The sequence below is a fragment of the Orbicella franksi genome, chromosome 2, assembly GCF_964199315.1.
Source record: "Orbicella franksi chromosome 2, jaOrbFran1.1, whole genome shotgun sequence".
NCBI lineage: Eukaryota > Metazoa > Cnidaria > Anthozoa > Scleractinia > Merulinidae > Orbicella > Orbicella franksi.
The window spans coordinates 20,135,168-20,155,384 of record NC_138146.1 but is presented as its reverse complement, the minus strand read 5'-3'; the positions used below and the strand labels follow the sequence as shown (position 1 = coordinate 20,155,384).

Here is a 20,217-nt window from a genome sequence, read left to right as displayed (position 1 = left end):
ATAATTTATGGCGTCATTAGCGCGCGCTCGTGCACGCGCATATTGAAAACATGACGGATTTGATTGAGCTTTCAGTTGAAAAATGGCTCTAGCTCACCAACGAGCACGAGCACCCCAATTTTTTTTCCAGTCATTGTAATCAACTAATCATAAGCTTCGCGTGAGAAAAGACTGATGTAAATTCTGTTGCTGAAAATTTAATAAATAAGAAAAATAGCAGATACACTGTGGTCTTTTCTATTTTGCAGTCGGTAGCCACGTCAAGAAATGTAGTTCAAATTTTAATCAAGGATTTAGCTTTTTGTCTGAATCAAACTTAAAATGTTTAGTTGTGTCCGACACAATGTATTGACTGTAATTTAATGCGTTTTCTTATGAGCCTGGGCTCACAAAGATTTTACAATTACTGGGAATGCGGTTTTATAATAAGCATTAAATAATGCCAAAATGGGGCATTTTCAATGCCTCACTGCTCCTTAATGAGCATGGGCACCCCCCTTTTTTATTTCAAAATTGAAGTTATCATATGACAAACATTCAGTGGACAAAGTTTGAACAAAAATCTATTGTCACTTTTATTTCAGAGGAATTACCTTAAGCAGGTGTTTATATGACGAACCTGTCGATGAGTACGAGACAAGGAAAGCAGATTGATACATCCGAGTAGGCTATTCAGTAGCAGGGTGTCAGGGTGTTTGTTAGTGTGCCGTACGGAAGAGCAATCATGTTATTTGGAATCGCTGACTGTATAAAACAGATCAGAGCGTTTAATGTCCTTTACTAGTACCAATAAGCAATTCGTACCAGTCTGGTACACACCACTCAATAAACCTGTTTCCTGGCTGGTTGAACTAATCATGAGCTCAACCTTTTAATATTTATTTGTACTCACTCTTAATAATAATCGAATATTTCCTCAGGAAAACCCTTGCTGAAAAAAAAAATTACAATGTTCAACAAAAATATTAAAAGCTAACCAGTTCTATTGTTAAAACGCAGAACGATCTCCACGATCTAGTTGACGGTGGGCGCCCATAGCAATCGAATTCGCGAAGAAGTTGGCGCAGTGCAGAAACCGGGATTGCAAAAATGATTGCAGTTGTAGGATTGCTGGCCTTATGCCCGACTCTGCAAACGGCAATGGGAACTGGTTCCTTAAGCAAGAAAGACCGGACAAATGGTGCAAGCCTAGACTATCGATGAAGGTCAATCGTTAAACACAAGGCAAACGTTGTAACACGGCGGTTCTTATATCTTGGAGACGCCAACAGTATATGAAAGGATTAATAGCAGAATTCGCATAAACAAGAGTTCTCGCCAGCTCGAACAAAAGCCGATTGGTTGTGTTAATGCCTTGTACCGCCACCACACAAGCCACGCTGAGGTAAGGGAGATAACAGAACAGTAAGACGAGATAAACCATGAACATGCCTGTAGCGTGTCAAGTTGAGTGCTTCATTTGATTCCTGATTCTCAGTCTTAGGATGGGTCTGGATACTGATTTGCCTAAAGTGATATCGCAAAACCAGGTAGATACGAAAGAAACAACCGGATGTGATAAGAATACAGATACAGCCAACAGCTATACCTAAGCCTAAGATAAACCGAGGATACCACAACCACGTTAGTAAAACAAGAGCCACGAGCAACCATGTCAAAACGAGCAGTGCTATAACGCGCTTATTTGTTACCAATTGTTTATATCTGAGGTGAAGATGCAGCGCCAGATATCGATCAATACTCACTGCCGTGACGGTTAACAAAGACACACCGCATAGATAAGTCGATAAGGCAGCCACAGCTTCTCCAGAAATACAAGCCGTGTTGATGAGTCCTTGGATTTTAGCCACGGTGTTAACCACAGCCACTGGCTGAGCCAATAAACCGACACCAAGATCAGACAGCGCGAGGGAAAAAAGAATGACGTTTGAAGGTGTGTGTAGATAGGAAGTTCTCCAGATGATTATAAGAATGCACAAGTTTGCCATTGTTGTGGCGATGGCTAAGATTGCGCAGAGCACGGAGTTAGCGATATACCAGTCGAGAAAGTCGCCAGTTTTGAAGTAGTCAGCGTTCATGTTATAACACACTATGTCTGTCTTTTTTTCTGACAAGTTTGAGTTCAGCGCAGCCGATTCCATGATGAATTGAAACATAGAGGGGTTTTTAACAGCAGTCAAACCCGAAAAAATGAGTTAATTTGTACTAAGTATAAATTGATCGCAAAAACGCCATCTGCAGATTGTGAGGACCAAGGTGGATGAAACGCACTTTTGGCGTCTTTTGGATAATTAACACTGGCCCATGGCAGCATTACAAAATACGGTTTTAGGCAACCAATCGCACACTAGTGATAGATGACACTTCTACCGGCAGATGTTCATTACAGACGCCTGGTGTTGTTTTTTCTTTGTTTCAAACTTCAAACTTCGCTCGATATTTTGGCATATGCAATTTCGTCGTGTGGAAAGCAACGCCTGTGTACACACGTAACTAAACTGAAGTATAGGAGAAGAACTTGAAAGGTCTTGAGGAAGTTCGACTGCGTGTATCATCGCACACCCCTATGTTCTTTTTATTTAATTACCACACAAAAAAAAATAATAAATTTTTTGATATATTGGATGCAGGGTAATTAAAACTGATAACGCGTTATGACAGGTTGCTTATTACATAGTCTTCTAAATACGAAGCCATCTGTAGCTGGAGCTCTTCAATTTGTTTTTTTGTTTTTCCAGTTTCAGCGAGGTTTCCAGAGTCTTCAGCCCCAGTAAAAGCTGATACACATTGTTTTAAATTAAGAAACGGTATACTGTTCCTCGTGTAATCTTGATTTTCCTTTAAAAAATATGTTTTTATCTGTATATAACAACAATGAGCAACTATCGTATTGAATTGTACATACACTTCATTTTCCTTTCTGAAACCTGTCATTTTCAAAACGAAAATATTAATTGAAGAAATTATGATTTCGATATCATTATAAGCGAGGACTGATATATAACAAAAAAGAAACGTTCTTTATTTAGCAGGATTCATCAGACTAGGAAAGAACATAACAGTATTTCAAGTCATACTGGTAGCTATACGACTTACGGAAAATGCAGAGATTGGCTACGAGAAAGATGCTTCATGTAGGTTCTTTATATTTTTGTGGAGTGGAGCAAAAACCCACTTATCAAATAAAATAATGTTTAACTCCTGGTTTACAACAATCAAACGGCGATATGTTTCCCAAATTAACTAAACTCTTTTTACTAAGGGGAAATTTCTCATTTTTCCAACCCGTCGCTTTAATTTCCTCTCGCGCCATGTACACAGTTTATGCGACTCAATCAGCAGGCCAACAAAATCTAGTCATATTTATAAAAAAAAATAACTCACTGAAATTTTCCTCTCCACATGAAAACCTCCGCAGAACTTAATAGCGAGGCCCATGGTCCTATAAAGGCTAAAAATATTTTTAAGAATTAAATGTATCATGGCTTTTCTCATGCTACACTCATATGAGATGTAAATCGCGACGTTTCGACTTTAAACTGCTAGTTTTGATCAGGCGATGAGTTTTAGGACCCCGCGGAGGTCAATATGAGTTTCGGTCAGTAACTTCTAAACCTCTACCAAAAAAAAAGCATTAGTGAAATAAAAAACGTTTTTCGCAAGTCGACGGGCCTATTACGATTTTTTTTTTCAAAAAAGTTAGAAGAAAAAAGATTGCCACTGTTACATTTACCCATAACTCATAGCGCACGAAAACTTAAACAACGCTCACAAAAACGCACAGAAAAGTTCTAAAACTTTCAAACTTTCAAACTTTTTCAAACTTTCAAACCTAGCTAGCATACTCAATGTCGTTGTGTAAGGTTCGTATGGTCTTGTGGTAAAATATACAGCCAACTTTGTTCCTGCGTGGGTGATCTGGGATTGCTTTTGCAAGTCGTCAGGGCTGCTAGGAAATGGGCCACGCATTTCGATATATCAATATTGTAACATGGCATCGGGGCTTTCAGGACAACTTTCTATTTTTAATTCGGTGGTGTTTTCTTTGTATCCAAGTCTCTGCTGAGAGTTGAGAGACAAAAGAAACTTAACAGACTTGTCTTTTTGTGCTGAAAACGTGGCCCATTCTTGGAAAAAAAAATGTTGGAAGAATTGCTTTAGCCGGGCGACTAACGAGGAAGACAACTTTATGAAAGAGTGTAGCATTTCAAGTAGATCTAAAGGCTGGTTTCCATATGATCGCAGACGATCGCGGATCGCGGATCGCAGATCGCAAAAAGCTCTGCGATCGTCCGCGATCATATGGAAACACACTTCTGCGATCGTCTGCGATCGTCTGCGATCAAATGGAAACCAAAGTTCTGCGATCTGCGATCGAAACGTATCCCATAATATTTTGAATTCTGACCCATGATTCAACGCTTCTTTGCAACAAAGCAACCGCTTATTTGTTGTAAACATGGCTGGCGTTGAACAACGTAACGATAGTAACGAGAAATTTATGGAGGAAGTTGCGCGATATCATTGGGTTTACCACCGTAACAGTAAAGATTTCAAAGACAAAAACGAAAAGGCTAACTGCTGGGAAAAAATCGGGGAGAAATTTAATTTATCGGCGGCTGAGGCGGAGGTCAAATCCCGCAACATAAGAACTGCGTATGGTCGTTATCTGAAGCGATTGAAAACGCTACCTTCTGGATCGGAGCGAGATGCAGTGCCAAGAGAATTCAAACTAGGTTGACTAAAAGAAGAAATAAATTTGTTTGCAGCAAAATTTCCTCCTCGACGTCCGCCATATTGTTTGCTGCGATTTCCCGCCAGCACAACACGCGTGTAACTTTGACAGTTCCGCTGTCCGAAATGTATGCAACAGTCGGCTCTGCGATCGCTTGCGATCGTCTGCGATTATATGGAAACAACTCTCTTTGCGATCGTCTGCGATCTGCGATTTGCGATCCTCGATCGTCTGCGATCGTCTGTAATCATATGGAAACCAGCCTTAAACGCTTAAGAGTGTGTCCATGAGAAAACCAGGCAGAACCTGAGGGGCAGAACCAGGCAGGAGATGATACAGCTCAAATCACCGATTTCGCCCAAACTTGACACAAATATTGGGTTTGGTGAGTAAATGATCATGGCAAAAAATTAGGTCAAAACATTTTATTCCAGAAATGGCCATTTGTCACTAATTTATGCATATTTAACTAGCTGTCTTTGATTACGTATTTTTGAAACAAGAAAGGCCATGTGAAAATAAAATCCACTGATCATGTTCTACTATTATCAATCTCAGAGCAGAGATATTCATATGAACTATATACAATTTGATTCCTTCCGTGACTCCATCTTAAGTAAGGTGCATATTTCGTAGTGTTGTCAATAGACTTTAATTGATGGTAAATGCCTGCACTGGGCAACAGGAAATACACATTATCCTAACATGAATAGTGAGAGCAGTCACTAATGTTGTCAAAAAAGTCATAAAATGTTTGAGGACTTCAATATTTTTTCTGTGCTGGCATACTGTTTACATAGGACTTTACGATTTTTGGCCATTTCATGAACATTCACTAAGACACAACTGAAAGCCATTTTCCTGTCTTAGCCTAACTCCAAATCAACAAGAAATATCTACCTAACTATTTTCCTATGAGTTTCTTTTGTGATGGATTTTAAAAGCAATCTGTATGTTAAAACAGCAGTGATCGCAGCAGTGATATAATAGGAGAACATGATCCAGTGAATATCATTTTCACATGGCCTTTCTTGTTGTAGAAATACTAAATCAAAGACAGCTAGTTAAATATGCATAAATTAGTGACAAACGGCCATTTTTGGAGGGGTTCCTCCTAACTTGAAGGGAATAAAATATTTTGACCTAAGTTTTTGCCATAATCATTTACTCTCCAAATTCAACATTTGCGCCAAGTTTGGGCAAAATCGGTTATTTGAGCTGTATCACCTCCTGCCTGGTTTCAGCTCATGGACACACTCTAAAAAAATCAATTTAATTAAAGCTATGAGCGAGTTGCGCCTTAATAAGGCGCAAATCGCTCATAGTTTTAATTAACTTCTCAACAACTGCGACCGTCAGAAAAGGACGTCGGAAAGTTTATTAAAAACATTCCGTCTTTGTCGCTTGTGTTCCTACATTTATCCTCTGCTATCCTTGTTTAAATATCCTCCCCAGATTAATCTAGTACGAATTTAAAGGCGGAAAAGAATCTTATAAGTTGATTTTAGAGGAAAAGAATAAGTATAAATATTTATGAGCAAAAGACAAAATAAAATTAACTACATCTGCCTGCATTATAATTAGTAAAGTAGGTCGAGTATTATTGGCAAGCATTTGTTTACTGTTTGTTAACTTACTGCTTGATGTTTTCTACCGGAAATTAAGTTCCTGAAGTAAAGGCTTCCGAAAGTAACCGTAAGATTGTACGATTGTTAGTACATGTTAGACCTGAAAGTTTTGACTTCCCTAAAGCAACGACCCTTCGAAAATAGACTTTGACGGTGTCCGCCTGTATGTATAAAGGAGATTGACTCCATCGGTCTTTAGTCCAGCGACTCACAATACAGTCTAACTGCGATAATATAAAAACTTATCAATATATAACAGTGGCTAGTCTGCCATAAGGACGCCTAAAAATTCCTCTAAATTTTTATATAGAATATTAAGCCACGATTTTATAAAGTTGACCCGGCGGTCGATATGTATTGCTGGCACGTTGTAACCACCCAAAAGTGTAACCTTCTTCCATTTTGCGCCTCAGCTCGGTAATAGGAAAAAGCTGCTGAATCGGAAAGTAACCACGGGGTCGTAGCGATAATGATAAATCATCTAGGAATAGCTTTTTTCGGTTTGTCGACAAAGCCGCGAGGGAATTTGGAAGACTACGAGAGAAGGTAATTAATTCAAGTTAAAAAGACGATAGGTCGAGAACACGAGAGAACGAGTTTGTCTCCTCTGCGAGAAAGGAAGGAAACAGAATTATTTCCTAATCAAAGTGTGGTCTATTTTCGTGGTGTAGTGGAAATAGATTCACGGTACAAGATCTGTACAATCGCACTACATTATCATTAACTCTAAAATTAAAGGAAGCGTTTTCCAAGAAATTAGACATTCAATGGAGAGTTTAATCAGCCGTTGCCTGCAGCAGTGGCGTTCCGTCGAGCGTGACACAAAAGAAAACCTCAAAACCAACCAGCGTGTAGCAAGAGAACTTACTCACTAGCCTTGGCGGTGTTACTTTTTATATACGCCTCAATGTATATTTTTTATTTCTGTCTTTTTTCGTGATTAAAATGCAGTTCAGTCAGTAGGGTTTTCTTAAAACCACAGAAACGTGCATTAAGCTTTAAAAATGCATGCTTGGGAAAGTGACAGCTGGAGATTTATACATGCTGTCCTAATTTCCTTTATAATTTTGTTTTGGATCTGTAATTTGTAGCCCGAGATCGTTAATGACATTATAATTGTCTTAAAATGCTAAACAGATAATAGGACGTCTCAGAACCTCTTTTAAAAAAGCAGCGGAAACGAAAAAATCATAATCGCTTATTGTCAACAAACAAAAAAATGAATTGACGTTAGTACTGTCAAAAGCCTACAACAACCTGCTGGTTTGGAGCGCATGTCGACTTTACAATTGAGACACTATACGTGTCTTTCCGTACATATTAATCATGTTTACGTACATACCGCATTCAAATCAAGCGAGAATTATTTAAGGTGCCTTATATGATAAATGTAAAAATGCACCCATTGAATTCTGTATGTCAAACTCGATTCGGCATTTTACTTTCTTTTCAGTAGCCCAGCAACTTGGAAATTTAAATTTATTCTGAGAACCTGCCAATAATATTTCATTGCTACTTGATGTGTGATTTTGTGAAAGGGCCCTTAATTAATGTGGGCCAACTGGGGAAATAAGCCAGTACTTGTCGAGAATTGAACCCGAGAAGATGGACGTATTGAAAGAAAACGCTTCAGATGCCACCGTCGATGAAACACACGCGATAAAAGTGAAAAACGAAGTTTTCTCTTGTTATCATTTTACTGTCACTGACTTCAATATTGGAGATATTTGGCACGGCTGGTATATTCTCAGCTGTGCGTTGAGCGCGGTCTTTTCGATCACTGCAACAGTTGCCAATTTGTTAGTTCTCGCTGCGATACGCAGGACTCCCTCGCTGCATTCTCCGTCCAACACACTTCTGTTTGGTTTGGCGCTCGCCGACCTAGGAGTTGGCTTACTTGTTCATCCACTGTATTTCTCACTGATAATTGGAAAACTTGTACGGAACAGAGAAGTCTTCTGCGAGGCTGGAATCGCTGTCGAAGTAATCGCAAACGCTCTGTGTATCATTTCCCTCCTGACTGTTACTGCAGTCAGTTTGGACAGGTATTTGGCGCTGCGACTTCACCTTAGATACAAAGAACTCGTCACGATCAAGCGAGCGATAATCAGCATTGGAATCATCTGGTTAATCGGTGCGTTTTCTGGTACGTTATGGCTTTACACACCCGAGACGGTGAAATACAACGTAATGATCATAATAGTGCTATGCCTTTTAGCCGCTGCCTTCTCTTATGTTCAAATTTATCTCGCGGTCTCGCGGGTTATACATAGTGAACTGACTTTGAAGTGTGCAGTGGAACGGAATGAGAACATTCGTGAACAGACGGCAAACATGGCGAGTTTCAAGTCTCACGCTCTCAGTACTTTCTTGGTTTATTGCCTTATCCTTTTATGCTATTTGCCATACTTTTGTGTCGTGTTTGTGATAACACTGACAGGACCTTCAATTCCAAAGAGGTTTTGTTACGACATAACTGCCGTCCTGGTTTTCATAAATTCTTCTCTCAACCCTTTGGTGTATTGCTGGCGTCTACGAGATATTCGTAATGCGGTGAAAAAAACCGCAAAACTGTGGGTGCCGTTTCAGACTAAGAGAGAACAATCAACTTGCACTCAGAAATGACGGCCCATGGTCAATTTTAATCCGGAGTTATTTAAAATTCGTGGGGAGAGACAATTCTAATCTATCATGGCTTTCAGCCATATTAGTATTAGGGAAAAAAGTTGAAAAAATTTACTTCGGCTTCATAAAACAGGGGAGTAACTCTAGTAGGCCCGCGGGGATGGGAACATGTGAGATGTACTGTGGGAAACTCCACGTGTTGTACACACGATTATTGATCAGGCATATTGCCGGTCATGTTTCTACTATAATTTTTTTCTTATATTTTAACCTTATCAGCAGCTTTGATTGCATTAGGGATAAACTGCAACCGACCGACTCAAGTATAGGGGGAGACAGCAATGGGTTCTATTTTTAGGGTATTTTATTTTGTGTGGTTTTCTTATAACTGTCACAGAAGTGAAACCAAAATTATCACACCTGGCTAGTCATGCATGCAATGAACCAGTTAGATCTCGAAACCAAAAAACGCGTGCAACCATATCCACGCGCGGGAAAACATGTCATCGCCGGCCGGCGATAAGCGCAGGGAAAACGCACGTCACGATTGGTTTTGTTCCTGATTGGTTGAAAGAATTGAAATAAGCACGATTGTTCTGACAGGTTGCGGGAAGTATCACGAATTTTCTTGAACTTATTAAAGAGATCAGCGAACAACTAAAGGAACAAAATCATTTCCGATCACGTCGAAGATCGTGGTCAGATAAAAACTGAAATTCTAAATTACACCGGCTGTCAGGCTTTTGTTTCAAGGACATCAGCGGTTAACGGACTTAAAGCAGAATTTGCATAAAACACCGTTCCTAATAGGTCAAGTTCAAGTGCTCACAAAAGTTTATTAACGGGGAGCGTCTTCACTGATCATAGGCGAATCTTGAAAACATTATCCTAACGTTTTCAAGTTCACCATCCGCAATCTGTCGCAATCTGTCTCATCCGCGTTTCTTTTTTATTTACTGCGTCTTCAGCCCGGTGTTTTGCTACCTTCGTACTGGTTATCTTGACCTCAGATTTCCTTTGAAAAGCAATTATTGCGTACACTAACACAAATGTATTTTCCCTGGGATTGCTTTCTCTTTTTTAGAGAGAAAGTAGCTCGAAGAACTGATGTAGATTACGTAAACTGCAAACCGAAGAAAACTCAGTAGTAGGGAAGTGATCGGGAAGGTCATCTTAATCACTGTAAATTGACGATAAACTGAAATGTTTTAAAGCAATAGTTAATGCGCCACTCGATGGCTTGGGTAATGGCTATGTGTTCCATACTTCACACATTAATCAAAGTTGTTAAATTTGATTGTGTAAAACTAAGAGGCTGTAACTGTATTCTAAACACGTCCTACGGACTCATTACAGCACGTTATAGTCATCATCAGTCACATTTCATTCGAAACGTTCTAAGAAACATTAAAAAGTTGTACATTTTGTTTTAAAATTCTAACCATTAAATTCGCGGACCCGAATATGATGCGGAAATCATCTTTCCTGCGTGTGATGCAACTTTATTCCTATTTAGTGTAAGTTGAATTTTTTTTCCCACCTAGCTATCAACATAACATGACGCATCTACAGGAGACTGTGTCAATATGAATAGCGGTTACAAAAGAATCACGCATGCACGACAACGACGTCATGTTACAAGCTTCCTGCCACGTCATACCACGTCATTTATGCTTGCACGAAATCAGGACTCATGCACGTCCATTCTGGATGCTGTCAAGAGCGCTTTAATTTCGTTCTTTTCTTTATCGTAAGCAACCGACAAGCAATTTCAATTGAGTATAATCAGGCGAAAGCGACCATTTTATTTCATTCAAACAAATAGATAGTGATAATATTTGTTCTATTTTGCATTTGAACCTGATTCACTCGTATTCCTGTTTTTCTCGAATCTATGGTTTGGCTTGTTCTCAAAATTTTGGTCCCTGATAAATGTGATTGAACAAGAGATTTCAAACGAAGAAAACGACTTAAGTAATGATTTTGTATTCTCATAAATACGGCCGGAGTTCTGTGTTTCTAGCAATAAAGCGCGTCTATGGAAAGATCTGGAAATGCAATTATAATTTCTAAACTAGGCGCTGAAACAGCTGCCTTTATGTAGTTGTTTACCTTATCTTTTTCTTTTAATTCTATCACTGCTGTGTAATGGGAATGGGCAAATAAATATAAATATACTTAAAATGTATATAAACATTGCTATATATTTTTTAAAGCATTGTCTTTACTGCGTGTAAAAGAACATATAACTAGTAGCTAAGAAGTATATTCATCGTATTTTAACCGGTCCGTTCGAGTGCCACCCGGGTGAATAACAAGACTACAAGGTCTTTACAGATTAAATCCAGCGCAGCAAGGACAAAACAGAAAAGGCCAATGGCCGACGGCCTCCCACTACGGTGCCGGGCAAGCTTGGTTGGGAAAAATATTTATTACTCGAACAGTTATGATGAAAAAAAAATAAAGAGCGGTAGAACCTTCCCCCATCCAGAAAAATATTGGTAAGGAATGCGTCTAACATTAACTACGCTTAGGCATCCTCTTTTGGTTTAGGTGGATATGGGACGTACAAAATTCGTAATGGTTAGACGAGTTATGTAGCTGAAACGTATAGTGCGTCTTCTAGACGCAGTAAACTATTCAATTAGTTTAACGTTAATGCGTCTTATTTCTGTATCTATCTGGACGAGTATTGTTCCTCTGAGAAGCATTATTCGTCTGCCTACAGGTAAATACCGTCGATGTCATATTAGAATTTTCGAGGTCACGCGACCAGTTACTACCAAGACGTTCTCTAGGAACGAACTGAGAGGAACGTGAGAACGGGAAAACGCAATAAGAACGCAATAACGATAACGATTTTTTCTGTATATCTTGTTGTTGCGAAACATGAGAGGCGAAACCAGATCTGTGCTCAAAAACGGGAGACGGGATGAAATTTACTGACAGGAAGGATGATAGCAAGGTAAACACGGGGAAGGAGTAGGGGAGGAAAAACGCGAAGAAGAAGTCCCCCTCCTCTCATCCCTGCTCTATATAACTGTATTTGTACTTGATAATCACGTGCGAGGAATCCCAGCCATAAAATAAGAGGCAAGACGTAGAAAAAGTTGAACGTGGTCTGACAGTCATCCGGTAATCCAGACCCGGATGAATTGATCACAACCCTTCCTGACATATCCTTGTTCATTGTGTTTTTAGAGACGCTATTTTCCACTTGATTTCATATCTGTCTAAAGTATAGAGTAATTTTCTAGGAGATCGATCACGTTTTCTGGCGATTTTTCGTACGAAAATGAGCCATGCGAGGCTAAGGTACTAATGCATTTCCTTTTAAAGGAAATTAAAAGCAAATAGAAGAAAAATCAATTAAACAAATGATTTTAAAGAAGGAAATCATTTAACTTAGTTATCATTTTCCCGCTCATGTAGATAAATGTAAGCCAAAATTTCATTATTTAAGCAGTGAAGTCAATTTTAAAAATCAAGCTCAAGCTTGGCAGTAGGTGAGACCTATCTTCTGATACATTAATTGTTAGCATTTCAAAGCGAGAATCTTTTAGTCTATTCATAGGCGTTAGAGATAGGGAACCAGAAGAACACCAAAAGAATTAAAATCTTATATGAGTAAATACAATCTGTGATGATGCCAAAGCAAATTGTGAACTGCCAAAATCTAAAGCCGCTCTTCGAATTAAGGCTATGCACTTGATGTTATTGAAATGTTAAAGATATTGAAAATATTGGATTAAATTAAAGTCGGGCTAGGATAGTTTAGTTGTGCACTACGTGAAATAATGAATGAAAAAATCTTCATTTCCCACCACAACTGCAACGGACGTTCAATTTTGAAATAAAGAAAATGTGAAAGTTTCAAAAAATTTACCTTATATATTGAAAGCTAATGTACCCTCCAGCAGAGTTAGTTATATACACAACCGTGCAATTGATAAAAGGCCTATTGGATACTATGTGTGGTCATTGGCTGTTAAATCACTAATTCAATGCGTTGTTTTCGCTATTCTTTTAGTGACCCAGCAACTAGAATATTGATGAGGCTGCGGTAAACTTCACGAGTCACATAAATTGGATAATGCATGGTTTGAAACCTTTCCCTATCTTATGTCAGCGCGCTGACGCAAGATACTGATCCAATTCTGCAGTAGACCTTATTAATAAGTCCGCGTTTACTTCAGATGTCTGTAGCTTGGGAAGAAGCCGTACACATCAGTTTTAAGCTATGACTAGCGAGAATCCAAGAGGCATGGAATCTTTAATTCAAAACGTGACAAACATTACCACCACAGAAAAGTACGGGATAGATAGAGACTTCCTTTCTTGTTATCATTTCAACATCGTTCACTTCAACCTTTGAGACATTTCGCCCGGTTGGTACATTTTTAGCTGCGTGTTGAATGCTATTTTTTCAGTCACAGCTACGGTTGCCAATTTACTGGTTCTCGCCGCCATTCGAAGGACTCCCACTTTACATTCTCCGTCCATTACTCTTTTGTTGAGCTTAGCGCTATCTGATCTTGGAGTAGGGTTAATTGTCCACCCTTTGTTTTTCGTCCAAATGCTTGGCAAGGTTACAAGGAACAAAGCCGTTTTCTGCGGGGCTGGGATCACAGTTGAAATAACTGCAAACGCTTTGTGTATCATTTCCCTTCTGACTGTCACTGCAGTTAGCTTGGACAGGTATTTAGCTCTACAACTTCACCTTAGATACAACGAACTCGTCACGATAAAGCGAGTAGTAATTGTGATTGGAATCATCTGGGTTATTGGCGCGTTTATTGGGTCTCTGTGGCTCTACAAGCCTGAAATGGTCAAAATCAAGGTGATGACAACAATTGTGATATGTCTTTTGACTGCTACGTTCTCTTATTTTCAAATTTATCGAGTTGTTTCACGCCACTATCATAATGACGTTATTCTCAAATGTGCCCTGGAACAGGTGAACAATAGCAAACAAGTGCCGAACATGGCGAGTTTCAAGTCTCACGCGCTCAGTGCCTTCTGGGTTTATTGTTTAATTGTCGTATGCTATTTGCCATATTTTTGTGTGGTGGTCGTGATAACGCTGACAGGACTTTCAGTCGCAAAGCGGTTTCTCTATGAAATAACTGCCATCTTGGTTTTCATAAACTCTTCATTGAACCCTTTGGTGTATTGTTGGCGCTTAAGAGAAATTCGCAACGCGGTGAGAAAAACTGTAAAGCTGTGCTTCCAGTCTTGGCAAGAAAGAGAAAGTTGGCAACAAGAAAATGCTCAGAACGTTAGAGAGAACTATATGCTCAGAATATGTAAGGACACGTCGTGATATCAGTTGTTAGTTCAGCAAACTCACATGGTTATTTTTCTCCATCAGTGGTACATTTTCTGCGTCTGGATTGGGTAGTACTTCCTCTTTGAACAAACTAAGTCATCGCTCCAGTCCAGGAAACAATAAATAGTGTAACTAGTTTTTTTTTTTTCGAATGTTTACCCTTGCACACTTCAAAACAAGCCTGGCACCTCAGCAAAAGTCTACTGTACTATGAGCTGATTAAAAAAAAAAAAACATCGACCGTCTAACGTAGCACTTAAAAGTAGTAGAAAATACATCGCAATTTACATAAGCCCCTGTAGAAAAACATGCGGGAAATAACCGTAGTTAAGGGTTTACCTACTAGCAAGGTGAATTTGAGAACACAGGAACAATTTAGAAAACGCGACGGCCATATGCATAGGACAGCGTTCTTATGATATCTTATATAAAATCAATCCAATCTACTGTAAATAACCTTGTTAGTGACGGAACTCTTACGGAAGCTCTTTCAATGTTTATCCTGCACTTAAATTCTGATCAGTACATCCCTTTTCGATTAAAGGTGTTTTAAAAGTCGCGTGACCTGAACCAAGGTAGTACGCTAAATTTCATTGGCCAATCAACATTTCCTTCAGTTAGGGTTATGTAATCCAATTCGGATATTACGAGAACGTTCGATAAAGCTTTTAGTACAAGTTCTTCTCAGTTGTGATCTCTCAACTTAAATCAACAAATCACTTCAATTATTGTCACATTGTCGAAACTGTTAGAGTGTTCACAACCCCTGCATTTCTCAACTAGAAAGGTTTGCGACAGGAAGACCAGGAACCCTTCTCTCGCGAATTTTTTGCACTTTCAATGATCTGGGAAAACGAAGAGGCTGTAAACAGTCTGGATCTTTCTTTCAAACTGAACTGAACAAAAGCGCTAAGCCGAAGTTGCAGTCAGTAATCTCAAATATGAATTCGTAACATGACATGTTATATTCACTAAATCAGAGTTTTTAAAGTTTCTTTGTTCATCATGAGACGAAAAAACAATTTCGCTTATTTGTGCTCCACTAAGTCCTTCAGGACCGCAGGCAAAAAGGTATGCCGGAGCAAGCACCTTCGACAGTAGGATTTCTCTCACCCCTTGAATTTCGACTCGTGCTTCATGCAAATCATCTACAATTAACCGCCCGACTCATAAAAAAATCTCTTATGTAATAATTGGCAGAACCCAATTGTTGGTAGTAGACTAGGCTTGATTTTCGCCGCTCTCGAATTCTCTATTGTACAATTTTGCCGAAGAGCGGCTGGTAATCGAGCGCAACTGAAGGCAAACTCACCCTCTGTTTTCTTACTACGAACGGGCTTAGCGTGTCGATTGTTAGTTAGCCTTTAACCTGGCGCTGGGAGCAGACGCACGCGGCTTTTATATCATTTTGTACATCGTTAAAAAAACGCTCTGTTGCCTCCCCAAACCGTTGCAGCACGAGCGTGAAGCCGAGGCGCCACCATTCCCAACGCCACGGATTCACACTCCCTCCAGACTTTTTTGCTAGAGCCTTCGCAACTAGGACTTACCAAATGCGAAACTGAATAAGGCCTGGTTAGGAACTTTTGAGTTCTGTCGTTTACGAGTGTAGTTTCCTGAGGGTTTGATTATCAGCTCTGCTGACATAATCCTCGAGTTCACAGCCCAATTTTGAATGAGCATACAGTTGACTGTTTCATTTCTTATGCCTGCTAGACTACTTCGTTCTTTTGTTTTGCGAACGTTTTTTTTTTAAATTTATTGCTAAACACAAACAGAAAAAATAATCTTACAGAGACCTACATGCTTCACAATACGACTGCTAACACTGCTTATAAACACAACGTAATTACTCTATTACAATAACCTATATATACCGTGTTTTACGAACTTGACGTATAATACCTTTGCTGTAGCCAGTTATACACCTTCAATCTATCCTTGATGTGAAATTGTTATTTTCTAAGAAATTGACTCAGTGTGTTATCTTCATAATTAAAATTTCAATGTTCGCCGGAAATCTGTAACAATCCGCGGCTCAACATGTAGGATTTTTTTCCAGTTTAACTAATTTATAATTTACGACCACAGCTCGGTTATCCTGCGAATTTTCTCATCAAAAGAGAGCTTTTCACCCCTCAGTCCTTATCCCAGAAAGCTATTTTAAGCTGAATGTCAAGATTATTCATGCCCTTGTCAAACAAAGCATTCCTTATTTCAATTTCCGTTTCCGCGCGATATGAAATTTACCATATTTGATATGTCCCTTTTAAATTCATCTGATTGATTCAGAGTTTATTTCCCCACAGTCAACTGACAGATTAAAGGACAGATATTGCTGCCTTCTGGATTGTTTCCAATCAACACGTAAATACCTGCAGCTGCTATGGAAAAAAATCGCTTTCATTATTCGCTTCGAAATTTGATTCGTTATCAACTTTTACCGGTTCTCTGACAAGTCCTGGTTTCGTCAGATATAAACCGCAGGAAATTTCAATAGGCTTCGTTCAACATTTTCACTCCTTTTGACACATCTTTAGAGGCAGATTTAGCTCTCTTATATTTCAAGATCGAGATAGGCTTCTCTTGATTTCTAAATTCTATGCTATTTAGGTGCGTTTGGACAAGGTTCAAAAGGTTTTTTAAAATTTATGAAAGTTTCGGATCATGGAGTTACAACTGGTCAACGAAACTGGGGATAAGACTGCGCCTTCAAGACTTGAGGAAGAAATTTGTTTTCACTTTACTAAGGCGCATTTTGATCTTGGACAATTTGCACCCGGTTGGTACATCTTCAATTGCGTGGTCAACGCTGTTTTTTCCATTATTGCTGCAGCGTCCAATCTGGTAATCCTAATGGCTATTCGCAGGACACCATCCCTTCAAACCCCGTCCGGCTTGCTTCTTTTCGGTTTGGCTCTTTCTGATCTCGGTGTTGGCTTTATCGTTCATCCACTCTTCTTCTGTCAAATTTTGGCCAAGGTAATACGAAACACACCGCTCTTTTGCGGCGCTGGAATAGCGGTAGAAATTGTCGCAAACGCGCTGTGTATCGTTTCACTTTTAACTGTGACCGCCGTAAGCATGGACAGGTATCTTGCCCTCCGACTTCACCTCCGATACGGGGAACTCATCACCGTCAAGCGCGCAGTTTTGGTTCTGGTGGGGATTTGGTTGTTCAGTTCAACGTTTGGCTCGCTATGGTTATGGCAACACGAACTTGTAAAAATAGTTGCCATCATAATTATCACCATCAGCTTGTCCATTGCTACTTTTTCATACATAAACATTTATCGCATCGTGCTGCATCACCGGTCAATAATTCACGTGCAGCGTACGCAAATACAAGGTTTTGACAAGAACGAGGAGGAAGAACTGAATGTGCAAAGCATAAAGAAACAAGCAGTAAGTTCATTCTGGGTTTATTGTATCCTTGCAGTTTGTTTCACACCGTATCTTTGCACTGTTGCCGTGATTGAGGCTCAAGGCGTGACGTTTGCAGCTCGCTTGTCTTATGAACTAACGGCAACCTTGATATTTGTCAATTCGTCCCTTAACCCTCTCATTTATTGTTGGCGTTTGCGAGAAATAAACAATGCAGTCAGACAAACATTAAGAAGCTTACTCAGCTGAACTGTTCTGCAGCGGATTTCCACTGAACATAACCCCCGTGAAGTTCATTAAATCTTAAGGGCTGACTGAAAAAACTGCGACAAAAAGCTTCGGTATACAAAAGGGGTAACATGAAATTCTGCAAATTTACCATGTATATTGTTCGTTGTGAAACAATAATCATGACAATTAATAGTATTCTGGAAGCAGTGTATTGCCTAGTGCTAGGTTATTTGCATGCAAACGGTCCTGCCTTAGATTTTCGTGGTCAATTGAGATACTCGCGTTTCCTTCAATTATAAGTGCAGTTATGAAAATACTAAAAAACATATGAATCTTATTGTAAATTACAGGATGCATAAAGAAGGACATTTCGTGCCGCAAATCTACGGTCGGTAAGGAACAAACACAGCGGTGTACAAAATCAATTTTTAGCAGCAAAAGAATAAAAATGATTCGCTTTTCAATCTTTCTCCGGGCTCCAGGCTTTGCGATTCAAGAGCCGAACTTATTTCTAGCTTGCAGGTGCATGATATCGCGCTAGCCTGAGATTCGAGAGCTATTATAGCAAGCAAATTGCGTCTTTTAACGCTTTTAAGAGATACTACATAAAAATGGTTGACTTATTTGTTTTAAATCAACGCGTTTCTGACAAGAAGCTTCTTTGATATCCGTTTTACGCGAAAACTGTCTTTCTTGTGTCGTGCAAGCTTATTGATGTTCTCCAGGCTAGGGAAGTGCTGTCAGCACTGTCAGTGCACTTTATTTCAGCATTAGTTTATCATGGCATTTCAAAGCGGTCACTTATCTGACTTGAATGATTTATCAGAATCTATAGATTGGGCCCTCGGCACTAACAAACTTAATGCAAAACGGACCGATATTGCTTTCATAATCAAGACCTCGATCTAGGCAAAATATCTCCAATCACTAATCGTTGTACAACTTAAGGCAATATCTCCTAGATGACGGTGATTTTCTTTATTTTGGTCATCGCTTGACAATATATTGATATTGCAAAAATAAATAAATAAATAAATAAACAAAAAACACACAAAAATAGCCCTGAGTTTCCTACAAGTTTCGAATTGATTTTCCTCACAAAACATTTTTCAATATCTGGTGCCGTTTCGCGCTACCATGGGAGACGACGAAAAATACAAAATATGCTCTGCCATTAACTAATTAAAAATGGGAAAAAATACTAAAGTAAAACTAGAACGTGATAATTTAGAATTATTATATTTTATTGCCTTAGCTCTGAAATGTTCAAGTAAGGACCTCTTAAGGAAAAACAAAAAGCTCTCTGTCGATAGAAAAGCTAATATATTACCATTTTCTTGTTCGTTTTATCAAAGTAGATCATTGTGCCGGCTGTATTTGATTTCTGGATGTAAGGCTTGGTGCTAATGTAGACGACCTTTTACGGCGGGTGAGAACTCAACATTAGTCTATAGCTTCATTTTATGATTCCATAAATTATTTTCAGAATCATAGCTATTTATTCGCCAAAGATCCCTTTTGCTCGGTTTTACTTTAGGAGTTCGGATAGTACTTTCCTTGAAATTTGTACAAAAAGACATAATTCTTCTTAATGCCGGACTAAACCCTTAATCATCAAGATAATTAGTATTCTGCCAAGGTTAAGAATAATCAGAAAGTCAATATACCTTAGAAAAATGAAAACGATCTTTATTTTACCTCTCCGTTGCAAATGATTAAAAAAAAAAATGCAATCTATCAATAGCTCATGGTCATAGCTGCATGGTCGATGTTGTCATCTAGTTGTTCACTTAGCGAAGAAACCTTTAACATAAGTACTACAACATAGATAAAACAACCCGAAGTAAACAAATGCGGACAGTCTTTGAAGAAAATATATTATTTCCGCGTTCATATTTACTTTTCATATGAACGGGTGTTAGCTTATGCTCGACAAGAAGAGAGCTGTTGCAGGCGCTTATTTTAAGTTGTTGACTTGTTCCAACGCTGTTATCAGAAAATAATCTATTGTGGCAAAAAATTATTTTCGTATCTACCACCAATAACTCATTTTGCACATGAGATTTAAGCCAGGCTTTTACGCCTGAGTCAACCTCATCTCTATTGACTCGGAATATGCACAGTTGGCATTATAGAAGTCAGTTAATATCCGACAGTGTAATTACTGATGCTCTTACTTTTTAGTTCAGTAAATATCTGATCCATCATCTCACTGAATTCTATCAGTTCTTTAAGTAATAATTTCAAATGGGGGGACAAACAATCACAAAATTAACCGAAACGCT

General features: G+C 39.0%; 2 protein-coding genes and 2 pseudogenes across 2 annotated transcripts; 3 read left to right on the top strand and 1 right to left on the bottom strand.

Moving 5' to 3' along the window:
- Positions 1–281: 281 nt before the first annotated feature.
- On the bottom strand, positions 282–2,568 carry LOC145478542 (histamine H2 receptor-like; annotated as a pseudogene).
- A 5,259-nt stretch (positions 2,569–7,827) lies between these two features.
- On the top strand, positions 7,828–10,552 carry LOC145468631 (melanocyte-stimulating hormone receptor-like). Its single transcript, XM_081452353.1, has one exon. It carries the CDS (start codon positions 7,969–7,971, stop codon positions 8,986–8,988), a length of 1,020 nt encoding a protein of 339 aa, XP_081308479.1. The 5' UTR covers positions 7,828–7,968; the 3' UTR covers positions 8,989–10,552.
- Positions 10,553–12,586: 2,034 nt separating this feature from the next.
- LOC145468620 (melanocyte-stimulating hormone receptor-like) lies at positions 12,587–14,910 on the top strand (annotated as a pseudogene).
- A 2,020-nt stretch (positions 14,911–16,930) lies between these two features.
- On the top strand, positions 16,931–17,950 carry LOC145478541 (melanocyte-stimulating hormone receptor-like). Its single transcript, XM_081456602.1, has one exon. It carries the CDS (start codon positions 16,985–16,987, stop codon positions 17,948–17,950), a length of 966 nt encoding a protein of 321 aa, XP_081312728.1. The 5' UTR covers positions 16,931–16,984.
- The last annotated feature ends 2,267 nt before the right edge of the window (positions 17,951–20,217 follow it).

Bases quoted from the DNA above. Each gene is read 5' to 3' on its own strand.
- LOC145478541 (XM_081456602.1), top strand. From the start codon at position 16,985: ATGGAGTTACAACTGGTCAACGAAACTGGGGATAAGACTGCGCCTTCA.
- LOC145468631 (XM_081452353.1), top strand. From the start codon at position 7,969: ATGGACGTATTGAAAGAAAACGCTTCAGATGCCACCGTCGATGAAACA.